This window comes from Anabrus simplex, chromosome 2 (assembly GCF_040414725.1).
Source record: "Anabrus simplex isolate iqAnaSimp1 chromosome 2, ASM4041472v1, whole genome shotgun sequence".
NCBI lineage: Eukaryota > Metazoa > Arthropoda > Insecta > Orthoptera > Tettigoniidae > Anabrus > Anabrus simplex.
Genome location: NC_090266.1, coordinates 215,193,974 through 215,208,779, shown reverse-complemented (window position 1 = coordinate 215,208,779; position 14,806 = coordinate 215,193,974). Strand labels below are relative to the sequence as shown.

Below are 14,806 nucleotides of genomic sequence, written 5' to 3'. Positions count from 1 at the left end.
ATAGAAAACAAGTCAGATCGGGAATTTTGGTGGATTCTCGCTGAAAACGTGTCAGATCGCGAATTTCGGCGGATTATATATCTAAAACAATAAGCATTCAATTATAAATTTCAGTATAATACCGTAGCGAAGCACGGGTACCTTGCTAGTCTGTTATATGAACAGAGACCGTTACTTTTAACATCACACAAGTGTAGTTTGAAGTTACCTCCGCTAAAACAAACAACCCACGCTTATGTTCTACATATAGGTGGAGCAGTTTCCCCTTCCCCTACTAATAGCGCTGCTCCTCCTCCTACCGCCCCCAGCCAGGTTCCGCCAGGCGAGAGGAAACATAGTTATAACACGCAGAGTAGCGTGGCGAGAAGCAGGTCAGAGCTAGGCTCGGATGGGAACCAGCTTTAGGGAGGTTCATCAATTTTGAGGGTAAGTTTCTGTGTTACGTAATCGTAATAAAAACTCATTTTTCAAATTCTGAGAATTCCAACCCACTAATATGTATATACTATATATCTTTTTCTTTCCAGGCCTTGTCTTTTGAAAAAAACTTCATTAGATTTAAAGCTTCAGTATTGTTCAGTTGATAAGATCCCATTCTCCCATTTCCGAGGCCGAAGTTCAAATTCTACTTTAGTCAGTACACTGAAGCTACCGTATGTGAAATCTCAAGAAATAATTTTTAGAATCAGATTTTAACATGCAAAGAATTTTTGTAATAAAGTGATGGACAGTTTTATGGAAAAACAGTGTGTATTGTTTTAGTGTATTTTTATACATTTATGAAAGGACACGGGTTCATCCATTTTAAATTATTAGACAGTAATAATTATGTATTTTAATTAGATAAAGACTCTATGGCTGAAGAAGTCTTAAATTAGACGAAACATGTACCAAAGAATGTATAACATATTTTAACATTGAATGTGTTCTCACTTGTGAAGTGTATTGATTGGGTGGACCATTAAGTCAAATACTAGTTCTTAACACAACACTTTTGTCGGGTATCACCTACAACAAATCGTACAGCTTTCTCTTGGATATTTTCCAGTTCTCATATTCTGTATAGTAATAATCCTGTTGTGGGTCCAATACACTCTAACAATCTAACCAGTGACTTAAATGCACTCTCCTTTACATCCTTAGTAAAATACAACCCTTAAATACCCTCATAACCATGTAAAAGATCTCTAACCGTTATTTACAACCTCATTAATGTGATTATCCCAATGAAGATCTTTACTTATATTAACACCTAGATACTTAGTGAATCCCCATGAAACACCATCACCCCATCAATGTAGTAATTAAAACTGAGAGGAGTTTTCCTCTTGGTGAAACCTGCAACATTTTCACCTTGTTTACCATTGTACCATTGTCTGCTGTCCATCTTGCAACATTGTCGAGCTCTCTTTTCAGCCACCGGGCAAGTTGGCCGTGCGGTTAGGCGTGCGCGGCTGTGAGCTTGCATCCGGGAGATAGTGGGTTCGAATTCCACTGTCGGCAGCCCTGAAGATGGTTTTCCGAGGTTTCCCATTTTCACACCAGGCAAATGCTGGGACTGTACCTTCATTAAGGCCACGGCCACTTCCGACTCCCAGCCTATCCTATCCCATTGTCACCATAAGACCTAACTGTGTCGGTGCGACGTAAAGCCACTAGCAAAAAATTCTTTGCAGCCGCTCACAGTGCTGTAACTTATTTACAACTATATACCATATAACATCATCTGCAAAAAGCCTTATCTCTGACACATCATTTACACAACAAAAGAAAGCATAAAGATCCAATAATATTGCCCTGCAGGAACCCTCCCTCTCAATCATTGCAGGATCAGATAAAGCTTCATTTACTCTAATTCTCCAAGTTATGTTTTCTGGCAATATAGCCATTCCTTCCATTACTCTTTTGTGTTGTCCATATACATACATCTTCATTATAGACTGTTATGCCGTTCAGTGTTCAGTCTGCAAGTCTCTCTGAATTTACTAGTCGCCGTCACAATCCTCTATTTGTAACTAGCTCTGTGGCCTCGTTTAGTTCTATCTCTCTTATCTTGAAATTGTAAGAAACTGAGTGTAATCGTTGTCGTCTTGGTCTCCCTCTACCCCACTTAACCCTACATAACAGAGTCCATTATACTGCTAGGTAACGTATCCTCCTCCATTCACCTCACATGACCACACAACCAAAGCCAGTTTATGTGTACAGTTTCATCCATACAGTTCATTCCAAACTTAGCATTTATCTCCTCATTCTGAGTACCCTCCTGTCAGTGTTTCCACCTGTTTGTAAAAGCAGTCATTCTCACTACTTTCATGTCTGTTACTTCTACCTTATAAATAAGATGTCCTGAGCCAACCCAGCTTTCACTCCCATAAAGCAAAGTTGGTCTGAAAACAGACCGAGGTAAAGATAGTTTTGTCCAGAAGCTGACGACTTACTTCTTACAGAATACTGTTGATTGCAACTGCGAGCTTACTGCATTAGCTTTACTGCACCTTTATTCAATCTCACAATACTACCACCCTAGAAGAACACACATCCTAAATACTTGAAATGATCTACCTGTTCCAGCTTTGTATCCCTAATGTGACATTCATTTCTCTTGGATTCCTTACCTACTGACATCAATTTAGTCTTAGAAAAGCTAATTTTCATACCATACTCATTGCACCTATTTTCAAGTTCCAAGATATTAAACTGCAGGCTTTTGGCACAATCTGCCATTAAGACCAAGTCATCAGCATAGGCCAGACTGCTTACTACATTTTCACCTAACTGAATCCCTCCCTGCCACCTGATACCTTTCAGTAGATGATCCATATAAACTATGAACAAAGGTGAAAGATTACAGCTTTGTCTAATCACTGGAAGTACCTTGAACCATGAACTCGTTCTACTATCGATTCTCACTGCAGCCCAGTTGTCAACATAAATGTCTTTGAGTAATTTTAATAATCTACCCTTAATCCCGTAGTTCCTCAGTATGGTGAACACCTTTTCCTTTGTACTTTGTTACATACGTTCTCTAGATCTACGAAGCATAAACATAACTGTCTGTTCCTCTCGTAGCATTTTTCAGTTACCTGGCACATACTGAAAATCTAATTCTGACTGCCCTTTGTGGTCTGAAACCACATTGGTTTTCATCCAACCTCCTCTCAACCACTAAGCACACCCACCCTCCCTTTCAAAATGCCAGTGAACACCTTGCCAGGTATACTGATCAATGAGATACCTCGATAGTTGTTGCAATCCTTCCTGTTCCCTTGCTTACAGATAGGTGCAATTACTGCTTTTCTCCAATCTGTGAAGCCATTTCATCCCTGCATTCCAGCTATACTTCACCATTTCAGGTCTAATTTGATCTATTCATGCTGCTTTATGACAATGGATTTTACCTACCATCCATTCCATTTCCTCAAGTGTAATTTCACCAATATCATTTTCCTCCTCCCCAAGAGCTCGGTTCATAACGTTACCAGGAAGATTTCCTTTTACATTGAGAAGATTTTCAAAATATTCCTTCCACCTGTTCAATGATTCCCTGGGATCAGTATTATTAGTTCACCTGATTTACCCAAAACATTATTCATTTCTTTCTCCCTTCCTTCATAAGATTTTTATTACTGTCCAGAAAGGTTTCCCTGCTGCTTGACCTAGCCTTTCCAGGTTATTACCAAAATCTTCCCATAACTACTTCTTGGTTTCAACAACTGTTTGTTTCACTCTGTTTCTTTCATCTACATACAATTCCCAGTCTGTATCAATCAGTCCTTGTTTGGAGCCATTTCTGATATGTCTTCTTTTTACATTTACAAGCTGCTCACATTTTATCATTCCACGAAGATGTTTGCGTTTTCCCATCTTTACACACAGTTATTCCTAGACATTCCCATGCTGCTTCTAATACAGCATCACTGTTTGAAACGTTTTACTAATCGTACCCATGTACTTCTGTCTAATATCCTCACCTTGGTGATTTTTCTACCATACCTAGTTCACCACAGATCAGGTAGTGGTCTATATCCAAAAAAAATCCCCGGAATACCCCCACATTCCTAACAGATTTCCTGAATCCGAAGTCAGTTATGATATAGTCTATTATGGATCTGGTGCTGCTACCCTCCCATGTGTAGCAGTTTATAGCTTTATGCTTGAAGAATGTATTTGTAACTGCTAATCCCATACTAGCACAGAAGTCCAGCAAATGCTTCCCATTCCTATTAGCTTCCATATCTTCCCCACATTTACCAATCACCCTTTCTTATCCATCAGTTGAATTTCCAACTCTTGCATTGCAATCGCCCATTAGCACTATCCTATCCTTGCTGTTGACCCTGACAACAATGTCACTCACTGCTTCATAAAACGTGTCAGCTGCACCCTCACATGGTGAGTATACTGAGACAATTCTTATTCTTATTCTAATTCCTCCAACAGCCAAATCTACCCACATCATTCGCTCATGCATGTGCCTAACAGAAAGTATGTTGCATGCAGTGGTAATGCTGATGAACAGTCCTGATCCACAAACTGCCCTTTTCTCTGCCCATCAGGTACACTTTATAATCTCCTGTCTTTTCCTTGTTATCTCCCCTTACCCAAATATCATTAACTCCTAACACATCCAGATGCATCCTCTTTGCTGAGTCAGCCAGTTCTACATTCTATCTTCCGTAAGCCCCATTAATATTGATAGCTCCCCATCAAATTCCATTTTGTTTGCGAAGTTGTTTCCAAGGAGTCCCCTGCCTGTCAAATGGGAGTAGGACTCCATTACTCCCATAGGTCTGAGGCTCGTTTAAAAGGTTCTGAGCGTGCTCAGTGAAACTTCTGTGAAGCAGGATGCTACCCTTACTTACACATAGTCAAAATGGGGATCTCTCCTCTAATGGGTTAGGGACCACGGTGAATAGTATAGTCCTAGCTGCCTAAGCATAAAGAGGACCATGACTCAGAGTATGTCCGAGATGCCCACTCCCATTCCATAGCAACTGGTATCCCGACTCTCAGGACCATCTATATCACAAATATTATTATAATATTTATAGATCCATCTGTTCAATACAATACAATTCAATCCACTATTTCATGTGGTTAAAAATTTATACATAATACATAAAAGTCATAGGTACATGTTTCACCCCCTTTTTTTTTTTACGGGCATCATCAGCCTATATCAATTTTAAAAAATAATGGATGTTGGATCTTTCTAATCTTATAAACTATAAAGTAAAATGTTGGATAATGATCTCATAAAATGTTATACTATAACATCTAAAATAGGGGTATTGCACAGAAAGTATGTTAAAAATACTGTGAATTAAAAGTTTTTGAAGATTATAACGTGGTTAATCATGAATATTTGAGCGTTTAATACCAAAATGGATCCTCTTCTTATACATCATTAGGACTGTGACGGCCTTGAGTGTAAAAGCACAATCATCCAAGGGGGATGTTTGCTCCTTTCACATAGCATGAGTTCAAGATAGTAAAATCAATGCCAGTTATTTAAAATGGAAGTGTGAACATATCAAGTGTGTTAAAATATGTATGGTTGATTTATCAGAAAGTCGTAGAAAAGAAGATGGGACTTCTTGTGGAGACGTTGCTAATGATAAAATGTTGTGTCAAAGCTGATGTCAGTGTTTAGTTATGTTAGTATGGTAATCAGTTGGATCCAAAAGACGGTCAAGTGGGTGTTATTAACCCTGTTGAAACATTTGTTCGAAGAAATGATGGAGTTTTACTCGTACGGTGCGTGTTAAGTACGTCGGGCTGTTCCAGCAACGTTACCTTTGACTGACCTTTCTACTTTTCTTTTCAACTTTCTACCTTTCTTTACTTGTATCTCAGGACCATGCCGGGCTGAGTGGCTCAGACGGTTGAGGCGCTGGCCTTCTGACCCGAACTTGGCAGGTTTGACCCTGGCTCAGTCTGGTGGTATTCGAAGGTGCTCAAATACGTCAGCTTCGTGTCGACAGATTTACTGGCATGTAAAAGAACTCCTGCAGGGCAAATTTCCGGCACTTCGGCGTCTCTGAAAACCGTTAAAGTAGTTAGTGGGATGTAAAGCAAATGACATTATTCTTAGGACCATTTACTAGGTCACTCAGCTGTTGCCCATGTTTCACGAACTAGGACGTGACTACAGCAACCCACACCACAAACCAATAGTAGTCCAGTAGCCCTTATTTCTGTCAGTAGTCTCCCATGATTTACCCTATTAAAAGCCTTGGATAGGTCCATTTGACTTTCTGAATCTGAAATATCTGCTGCTTCTTGCTGGAATCCTGCAAGTTGATCCTCATTGGAATAACTTTTCCTAAGCCTGTTAGTAATTTTGTAAACATGTCTAATATAATCAGAAATAATTCTTTCAGCAACACGTGTTAATTATTTGCTTCATCTTCATCAGCCTTTAATTTATACACTGGGGCTACCATAGCAACACTCCATTCATTTGGTATAACCCTTTCATGCAAACGGTAATCAGATAAGTATTTAAGATATGGCACTATATTTCCAACCCATTGCCTTTTAATATTTCCCCAGAAATTTTACCAATCCCAGCTGCTTTTCTAGCTTTCAGTATTTGTAACTTTATGTAAATGTCTTTATTTCAGTACTTCGTCAGTATTAGTAACTTCCTCTATGTGGACATTGATGATGATGCTTGTTGTTTTAAGGGGCCTAACATCGAAGGTCATTGGCCCCCTAAGTGGACATTATCCTTATATCCAACTATCTTTTACTGCTGACTGAATACCTCTGTCTTCTGTAAGACCTCACATATACACTCCCCTCATTCATTAATGATCCTTGGAATGTCCTTCCTGGAACCTGTTTCTGCCTTAGAGTACCTGTACATATCCATCTATTTTTCCATAATATTCATATGACTGTCAGTAAAGCTTGTCATCATGTTATCTTTCATTGACTCTTTTTTGCTAAATTTAATTTCCTAGTGAGTTCCATCAATCTATTTTTGCATCTGCAACCATTCCTAACTCTATTTCTTTCTAACCTGCACTTCCTCCTTAATCTCTTGATTTCTTTGTTATAATATTGTGGGTCATTACCATTCCTTACCACCTTTAAAGGTACATGCCTGTTTTTACTCTCCGCAGCAATTACTTTCAGCCAATCCATAAACTGTTCACATTTTTATTTACTATTTTCCACTGATCATAATTACTGTTTTAAAACTCTCCCATGCCTCTCATATCGACAATATGGTATTGCCTTATAGTCTTAGTTTTACAACCTCCCTGTATTTCACCTTTATTTTTAACTGCAACAACAACCATTTCATGATCACTTATACCATCTATCACATCAGTTCCTCTATAAAGCTCATCTGATTTTATCAGCACTACGTCTATTATATTTTTTCCTCTTGTTGGTTCCATCACTCTCTGATTCTACTGTCCTTCTCAAATTAAATTATTCACTATTTGTTGGTCATTACCTTTCATGTTAACATTATGTAAATTGAGATCACCTGCTACATAACATTCCTTTCTGTGTTGTTCCCTTTACATCTTTCCGCATTTTATCAAATAATTCCATGGAGCAAACTTTGGATGAAGTTCAGCAGCTGTATGTTGCTGAACATTTTGAAGATATAAAAGTAAAGATAAGGCCTTTGGGAAACAAAACTTCTTTTATAATTGTGTTTACTGAGATTCTACCATAAACCATTTGTTTATTGAAATATGTAGCTAAATTTTGGCTGGGGGGTAGGTCAACCAGTATAGTTGATTTCTAAAATACAGTAACAATTTTTTGTATCATTTTGCTTTGTGTATTTATCATTGTTTTGTCATTTGTTTGTGTTATATAAACTTCATTGAAACGTTTAACTTTGTAACCTGTTACAGGCATACATGAATTATCGTCGCAAAAGTACTGTGGGTTGGAGTATTGGCAATATATTCCTTGATTTCACTGGTGGAACACTGAGCATGTTGCAGATGATTCTTAATTCCTACAATTACAGTATGTATTCAGATCATTCCTTGAAACATTCTTTGAACTTTAACAGAGTTCCAGCACAGCACTCTAGGGTTAGTTCATTCCAGTCCATGGCTAGGTTATCTAGGCCTCATTACATCTCTCGTAAGCCAAAGAACCTTCTCGGAGGTTCGTCTCTCAGCTGTGTATAGATGATTACAGAAATTGGTATTCTCTGATATGAAAGAGAGGTATGTCAAACATTTCAGCTCAGTTTCCTTTGTCATATTCTTTGACATAGTTTTATTTATGTACTGCATATTAAATGATCATATCTGGTATCACAACAAAACAGATATTTGCAAATCTGATGTGACAACTATTTGGACCAGGACTAGAATATAATTATTCTTGCAGTTTTGAGTTATGTATTTGCCTGCAAATATTTTATATTCTTAGGCTGAAATGTGTGTTAGGTCACTCATATGTGTAGTGTGGCAGGGAATTCAGCTTTTTTGGAAAATTGGATTATCTGGGCAGTGGAATTGGTAGAACATGAAGCATAGAAAGGGAAGTTACCAAGGTGATACTTCGGGCTGATGAAGTAGAAAGTCTTGTGGGAGACCTGCTATGTGATACGGAAGTGTCATTGAAGTGCAAAGAAACTCTTCGCAAGGCCTATTTCAAACCAGTACTTATGTATAGAGCAAAAATTTCGATATTAAGTCAGAGAATGAGAACAAGCTGCAGACCACAGGCATGAAGTTCTTGTGTATGGTACCATGATAGGAAGGACCCAGAAGAATAAGATCAGGAACAAAAGAATTGGGAAGGAGATGTAAGTTAAGGACCTAAACCAAGTAATTGAGAGGAAGAGACTTGCATGTTTTAGGCATATCTGAAGAACGAAGGAAAGCAAGACCATCTGTACAGTCCTGAAATTTGAAGTAGAAGAACTGAGACACTTGGGAAGGTCCACTTTATGATGATGGAACCAAGTATGGGAAGATGTGGAGGGAAGAGAATGATTGCTGTAAGATGAACCACGGAAAGACAGGGGCAATTGAAAGCTCCATGTACATTGGCCCAAAGCACGCTGGAGGAGAAGAATCATGATGATTAGGGCCCAGATTTTTAGGTGGCATAAACCGTCACTTTAGGTTTCTTGTATTCTTAAAATAGGTTATTTTAGGTTTTGCCTCCAGGATCAATACAGGCAGCAATAATTTTCTGTTTTCATAGTTCTGTAAAATTTATTTATGTACTTATTCTACAAAAGTTTACAAAGTAAATAAATAAATATCAATGTACATACCCAAATTGTCTGGCGTAAATGATTTTCTGTTGTCACGTTACACATTCTTATACGACGAAAAAGTTATTTTAACGGAGCATGACGTCATTGGAGCGTAGTACATAGATACTAATGCAGCAGGCTGTAGGGGGTAATTTTCCTGAATACAATTCTCCCTGTAATACTGAATTGATGACTTTCATATCTTAAAAACCAGGATTGCGTTGAAGAATCTTCTGCAGCTTCGAAGAACATGCCACTCCCAATGGCCCAGGGAATCTTTGAGTGGCAAGGTTGCACTTTCCAACTGGAGAATATCTTCTGGTATAAAACAAAAATGTGTTTAATATATGCTAGGGAAGCGACGAGGGTCGGGCACTCGAGCGATTTCTTGGCCTTGGTGATGCAGGAAGCTTCTGTTTCATCCAAGTAATTGACAACATTTTAAATTCCTTCTAGGTGCTCAGCATAGTAAATAGCAACAGACAGCCAAGTTCCTCAGCAGGTAAGTATCGGCTCTGGTGGAAGAGGTGTTGCTGGTAGTTTCTCTTTGAACAACTGTATAGGCGTTGGGGCTTTTAAGAAAACTTTCTTGACTGAAGAAACCATGCTGTTCACATCACTGAAGTTGCTTCTAATCACCTCCGCAAGGCGTTGCAGGCCATGGGCCAAGCACGTAACGTGTAGCATGCTCGGGTAGGACGACTGTAGAACCTGCCCTGCCTTCAACATGTAGGCAGCATTGTCTGTCACTAACATAAGGAACTGACTATCTCGATTTTCTGCTGGCCACAATATGCGTAAAGCATCCCTCACTGTAGTTTGTTCTATTTCTTTACAAAGAATTAGATGAGGGTTACCTGGTTCATTTTGATCCAGCTTACCTACTACCACATTCACAATGAAGTGACCGCAACTCAGATGTTTCATCAACAGAACACAAACTATAGCGATTGCCTATATCTTCTCTTATTTCATCTAATGTCTTCTGGTAAGCAGTATCCAAATAATTCTTCCTTAAAGAGGATTCATTAGGTATACTCCAGCTACTAATGTCTCCCAAGAATGTTTTCATGGTCAGGTTACTTAGCACGATCCATGGGACGTTTGCAGACACCCTCGCCTGACATAGGTGAAAAAGTTATCTTCAGGCCTGCCAACTGTGGAAGAAATAAACGTTTGTTTACTGTTGTTGCTGGACTTATTTCTCCTCGCTACGCTAGCCATGTGAGCATCTGCAGATTTATGCTGCTCGAGATGGTATTTCTCCTCACATTTAACCTGAAATGAATAATCCAAATCCTAAGTACTCTTCGGTAAGCAAGCTAGGGTATTGCAATGCAGGTTTTAGATCAGTCACGGGAAACTTACTTCTTTGGAGCATGCCTGACAGAAGACTTCTCGACCATTCGTTGTGAAGTGTCCATCTGTAGCAATCCATTTTTTTCAATAAGTGCGATTTAGGCATTGTTTCGCTATACAACAATTATGGTTAGAAAATATTGCAGGAACCATTTACCACCCACTCTGCCGGCTGTTCTCTCTGTGGACGATGGAGGCGAAACTGTTTACGTTCCTCCTGACGTATCAGGTGTATCAAGGAGCCACCAGATATCACATGTGTAGTGGGAAGCATGGGACGTGCTGCATTTAACGGTAGTAACCAGAACTATCTCCATGCTACTGCTTGTAATTGCGGTGGAAATAATTTTACAATGCATTGCAATGGGGAAATAACATTCTTTATTTGAAGAAGGTAAAACAGCTATTTAGGTTGTTTTATATGTCAACCCCTCATTTAGGTATTTTTAGGTGCAATGAAATTCACATATATTGAAATTTGTGAATTAAATAGCGAGGAAAAAAATAGGTTGAAACCTAAAAATCCGGGCCCTAATATGATGGTCCATGAACAGCTTAAAGCAGGAAATGAACACAAATCGATCAATCAATCCTGTTAGTCATCGCCGGGCTGAGTAGCTCAGACGGTAGAGTGCTGGCCTTTTGAGCCCAACATGGGAGGTTCGATCATGGTTCAGTCCAGTGGTGCACAAATACGTGAGCCTTGTGTCAGTAGATTTACTGGGGTGCATAAAAGAACTCCTGCGGGACAAAATTCCAGCACCACAGCATCTCCAAAAAACTTAAATATAGTTAGTGGGACGTAAAATCATTATAATAGTAGTAATTATTATTATTATTATTATTATTATTATTATTATTATTATTATTATTATTATTATTATTATTATTATTATTATGACCCGGTGTGTAACATCTGGTATGGGTCCCAGCTCAGGGTTATGAGTGAAGACCTCAACGGCATCTACGGCGAAGAAGGTGGACTTCGGTACGGCAGAGATGGCGAAAGGGGCAAACCCGTAGCGTCTGTACTCCAGAGGAGCGGCTACGAAAGGCGTCTGTCTCCATGTTAGGGGCAGCCTAATTTTGAACCTGGCAGTAGGTATAAAATGCCTTTGGGTGTGGCGAGCCCATCGTAACAATAGCCTATATGGACAAAGCAGATATGGTGCCTCGGAAAAGGTTAGGGCGTCCCCTGCTAAAAGCGACGCGCAGCTCTTCAGGTGCTGGGGGAACTGTGAAAAATGGGCAACCAGCACCAAACTACATCAAAATTGCAACAATTAATGTACTGACACTGACGGGAAAGACAGAAGAACTGGTTGACTTCATGATAGGAAAAGATATAGCCATACTTGGACTGTGCGAGACCAAGAAGAGGGGTACAGGGGAGATCCCTCTGAGAGAAGGATACAGGCTGTATTACAGCGGAGGACTTGAAGCAAAAAATGGAGTGGCCATCATACTTAGAAGAGAAATCCAAGAATATCTGGAATATACAAATTACGTCAGCGATAGGATGATAATGATGAGACTCCAGTTTGAAAATGGCGTGAAAGATCTATTTCAGTTGTATGCCCCACAAACTGGTTGCATAGATGAACATGTAGAGGACTTCTTAGAGGAAGTGGAGAGACAGATAGAAGATAAGGAAGTACTGTTGATGGGAGATCTAAATGCACAGGTTGGAATGGAAAGACAAGGAAAGGAAGATGTTGTAGGGCCCTTTGGATATGGAAATGTAAATCCAGAAGGCGAGTTGTTGGTGGATTTTTGCATGAGGAATCAAATGATTGTTGGAAACACCTGGTTTAGGAAGAAGAACAGTCGGAAGATTACAAGGTATGGCTGGGGAGCCAGACGGACAAAGACCATGATTGATTATATAATCATAGAGAAAGAACACCGGAAGAACCTTGTAGATGTAACAGCCATGCCTGAAAAAGCCTTTGGTGGAGATCATAGAGTTGTGATAGGAAAATTGAAAGTTGGAAAGATTGAAAAACCCCAATTAAGAAGAGAGAAAAGAATTAAAGTATGGAAGTTGAAGGAGAAAAGCATATAAGAATAATTTCAAAGGGAAATAATACCCTTGGTACCCAGGACAGAGGTGGGGAATGTTGAAGAGGAATGGAAAAGATTTAAGGAAGCACTGGTTGGATGTGCAGAAAAGGTGTGTGGTAGAACATCGGGAAATGTGAAAGACAAAGAAACACACTGGTGGAATGATAGGGTAAAGATTAAAGTGAAGGAAAAGAAAATGGCATGGAAAGCATGGAAAACATCTAAGACTGAAGAAAGTAGAAGAAAATATGTGGAGGCAAAGAATTTGGCCAAGAAAGTAGTGGAGGAAGAAAAGAGGAAAAGTTGGGCCTTATTCACACAGACATTGAGAGATGATACGCAGGGCAGCAAGAAATTACTGTATGGTATCTTAAGAAACAAAAAGAGAGATCAAGTAAACACCAGATTTGTGAAGGATGAAGGTGGCATAATTTTAACAAAGCCAGAAGAAATAAGAAATAGATGGAGAGAATATTTTCAGAAGCTGCTGAACATAAGAACGGATGACAGTCATTCAATGAACGACCAGGAAAGGCAATTAGTTGATGAAGAAATGAATAAAGAAATTACAATGAATGAAATTGAAATGGCAGTAAGAAAGATGTAGAATGGAAAAACTGCTGGAATAGATGAAATTTCAGTGGAGATGATAAAGGCAGCTGGAGCTGTAGGCCTGCAGTGGACATATCGGGTTCTCAGGAATGTCTGGGAGAATAAGGAGGTCCCTGAGGATTGGCAAAAAGGAATAATCATCCCAATTTTCAAAAAAGGTGATAAGAAAGTTTTGAAGAACTACAGGGGAATTACTCTAATATCCCATGTTGCTAAGATAATGGAAAGGATACTGGAAAGTAGAATAAGGTTGAGGGTTGAGAAGCAGATACAGGAAAATCAGTTTGGTTTCAGAAGTGGAAGGTCAACAATAGAGCCCATTTTCATTATGAGACAACTAATGGTAAAGCATTGGGAGTACGGGAATGATATGGTGATGACATTCATTGATATTGAAAAGGCATATGACAGTGTCCCTAGGACGAACGTTTGGGACAGTCTGGTGCAAAAAGGAATTGGACAGGGATTAATAAAAATGATCATGGCATTGTATAAGGAATGTTGTAGTTGCGTGCAAACACAAGTTGGCAGGACAAGTTGGTTCAAAATCACTAGGGGGCTGAGACAGGGAAGTGTTCTATCACCAATCCTGTTTACGATAGTAATGGATGACATCATGAGAACGGCAAAAGCAGCATATGGAGGAAGAGAAATTAACATGATATTGTGATTTGGGGAGAAGACGACAGGAAGGTTCAAGAACAGTTGAATGTGGTGAATGGGAAGATTGAAGAATGTGGATTGAAAATAAGTGTAGAAAAGAGTAAAACTCTTGTTATGACTAGAGTGGAGAAAGAAGGGAAAGGTCAGATTAGACTTGCAGACAAGCCCTTGGAAGTAGTGGAAACGTTTAAATACCTGGGGAGTGAATTAATGGAGAATGCTCGACTGGATGCTGAGATTAGTAAAAGGATTCAAGCTGGAAGTTGTTTCTATCATAGTGTAAGAAATATGTTATGGGACAAAGATGTGCCAATGGAAGCAAGATGTATTACGTACCCATAACAACTTACGGAGCAGAAACTTGGACAATGACAAAGAAGGATGAGAGTCGAATACAGGCAGCCGAAATGAAATTCTTGAGGAGTATGATACAGAAGAGTAGAAGAGACAAAATAAAGAATGAGAAAATCCGGGAAGAAATTGGAGTGGAAAAAATGAATGATAGAATAGAGAAGAGCCGACTAAGATGGTTTGGGCACATAAAGCGAATGAGCGACGAAAGAATGCCAAAAAAGGTGATGGAAATGCAAATCCAAGGAAGGAGAGGCCGTGGACGACCACAATTGAGATGGAAGGATACCATCCAACGCAGCATTATAGAAAGAAACCTGGACTGGGACACAGTGTTGGAGGAGGAGTGGTGGAAAGACCGAAGAAAGTGGAGAGGAACCATATTTGCCCCTACCCGGCTACAGCTGGATAAAGAGAAATGATGATGATGATGATGATGATGATTATTATTATTATTATTATTATTATTATTATTATTATTATTACTACTAGCTGAAACCC

At 39.2% G+C, this 14,806-nt stretch overlaps 1 protein-coding gene across 7 annotated transcripts in view; it reads left to right on the top strand.

Annotated features, from left to right (window-relative positions):
• Ctns (Cystinosin) overlaps positions 1 to 14,806 on the top strand; it is a 636,400-nt gene that overhangs the window by 376,929 nt on the left and 244,665 nt on the right. For all 7 annotated transcript variants that reach the window (XR_010859250.2, XR_010859248.2, XR_010859246.2 and 4 more), the window contains exon 9: positions 7,887 to 8,004. Coding sequence is in view for 2 of the 7 variants with exons in the window: in XM_067140511.2 (XP_066996612.2) it covers positions 7,887 to 8,004 (118 nt within the window). In the remaining 5 variants the exon portion in view is untranslated. The remainder of the gene's footprint in view (positions 1 to 7,886; positions 8,005 to 14,806) is intronic.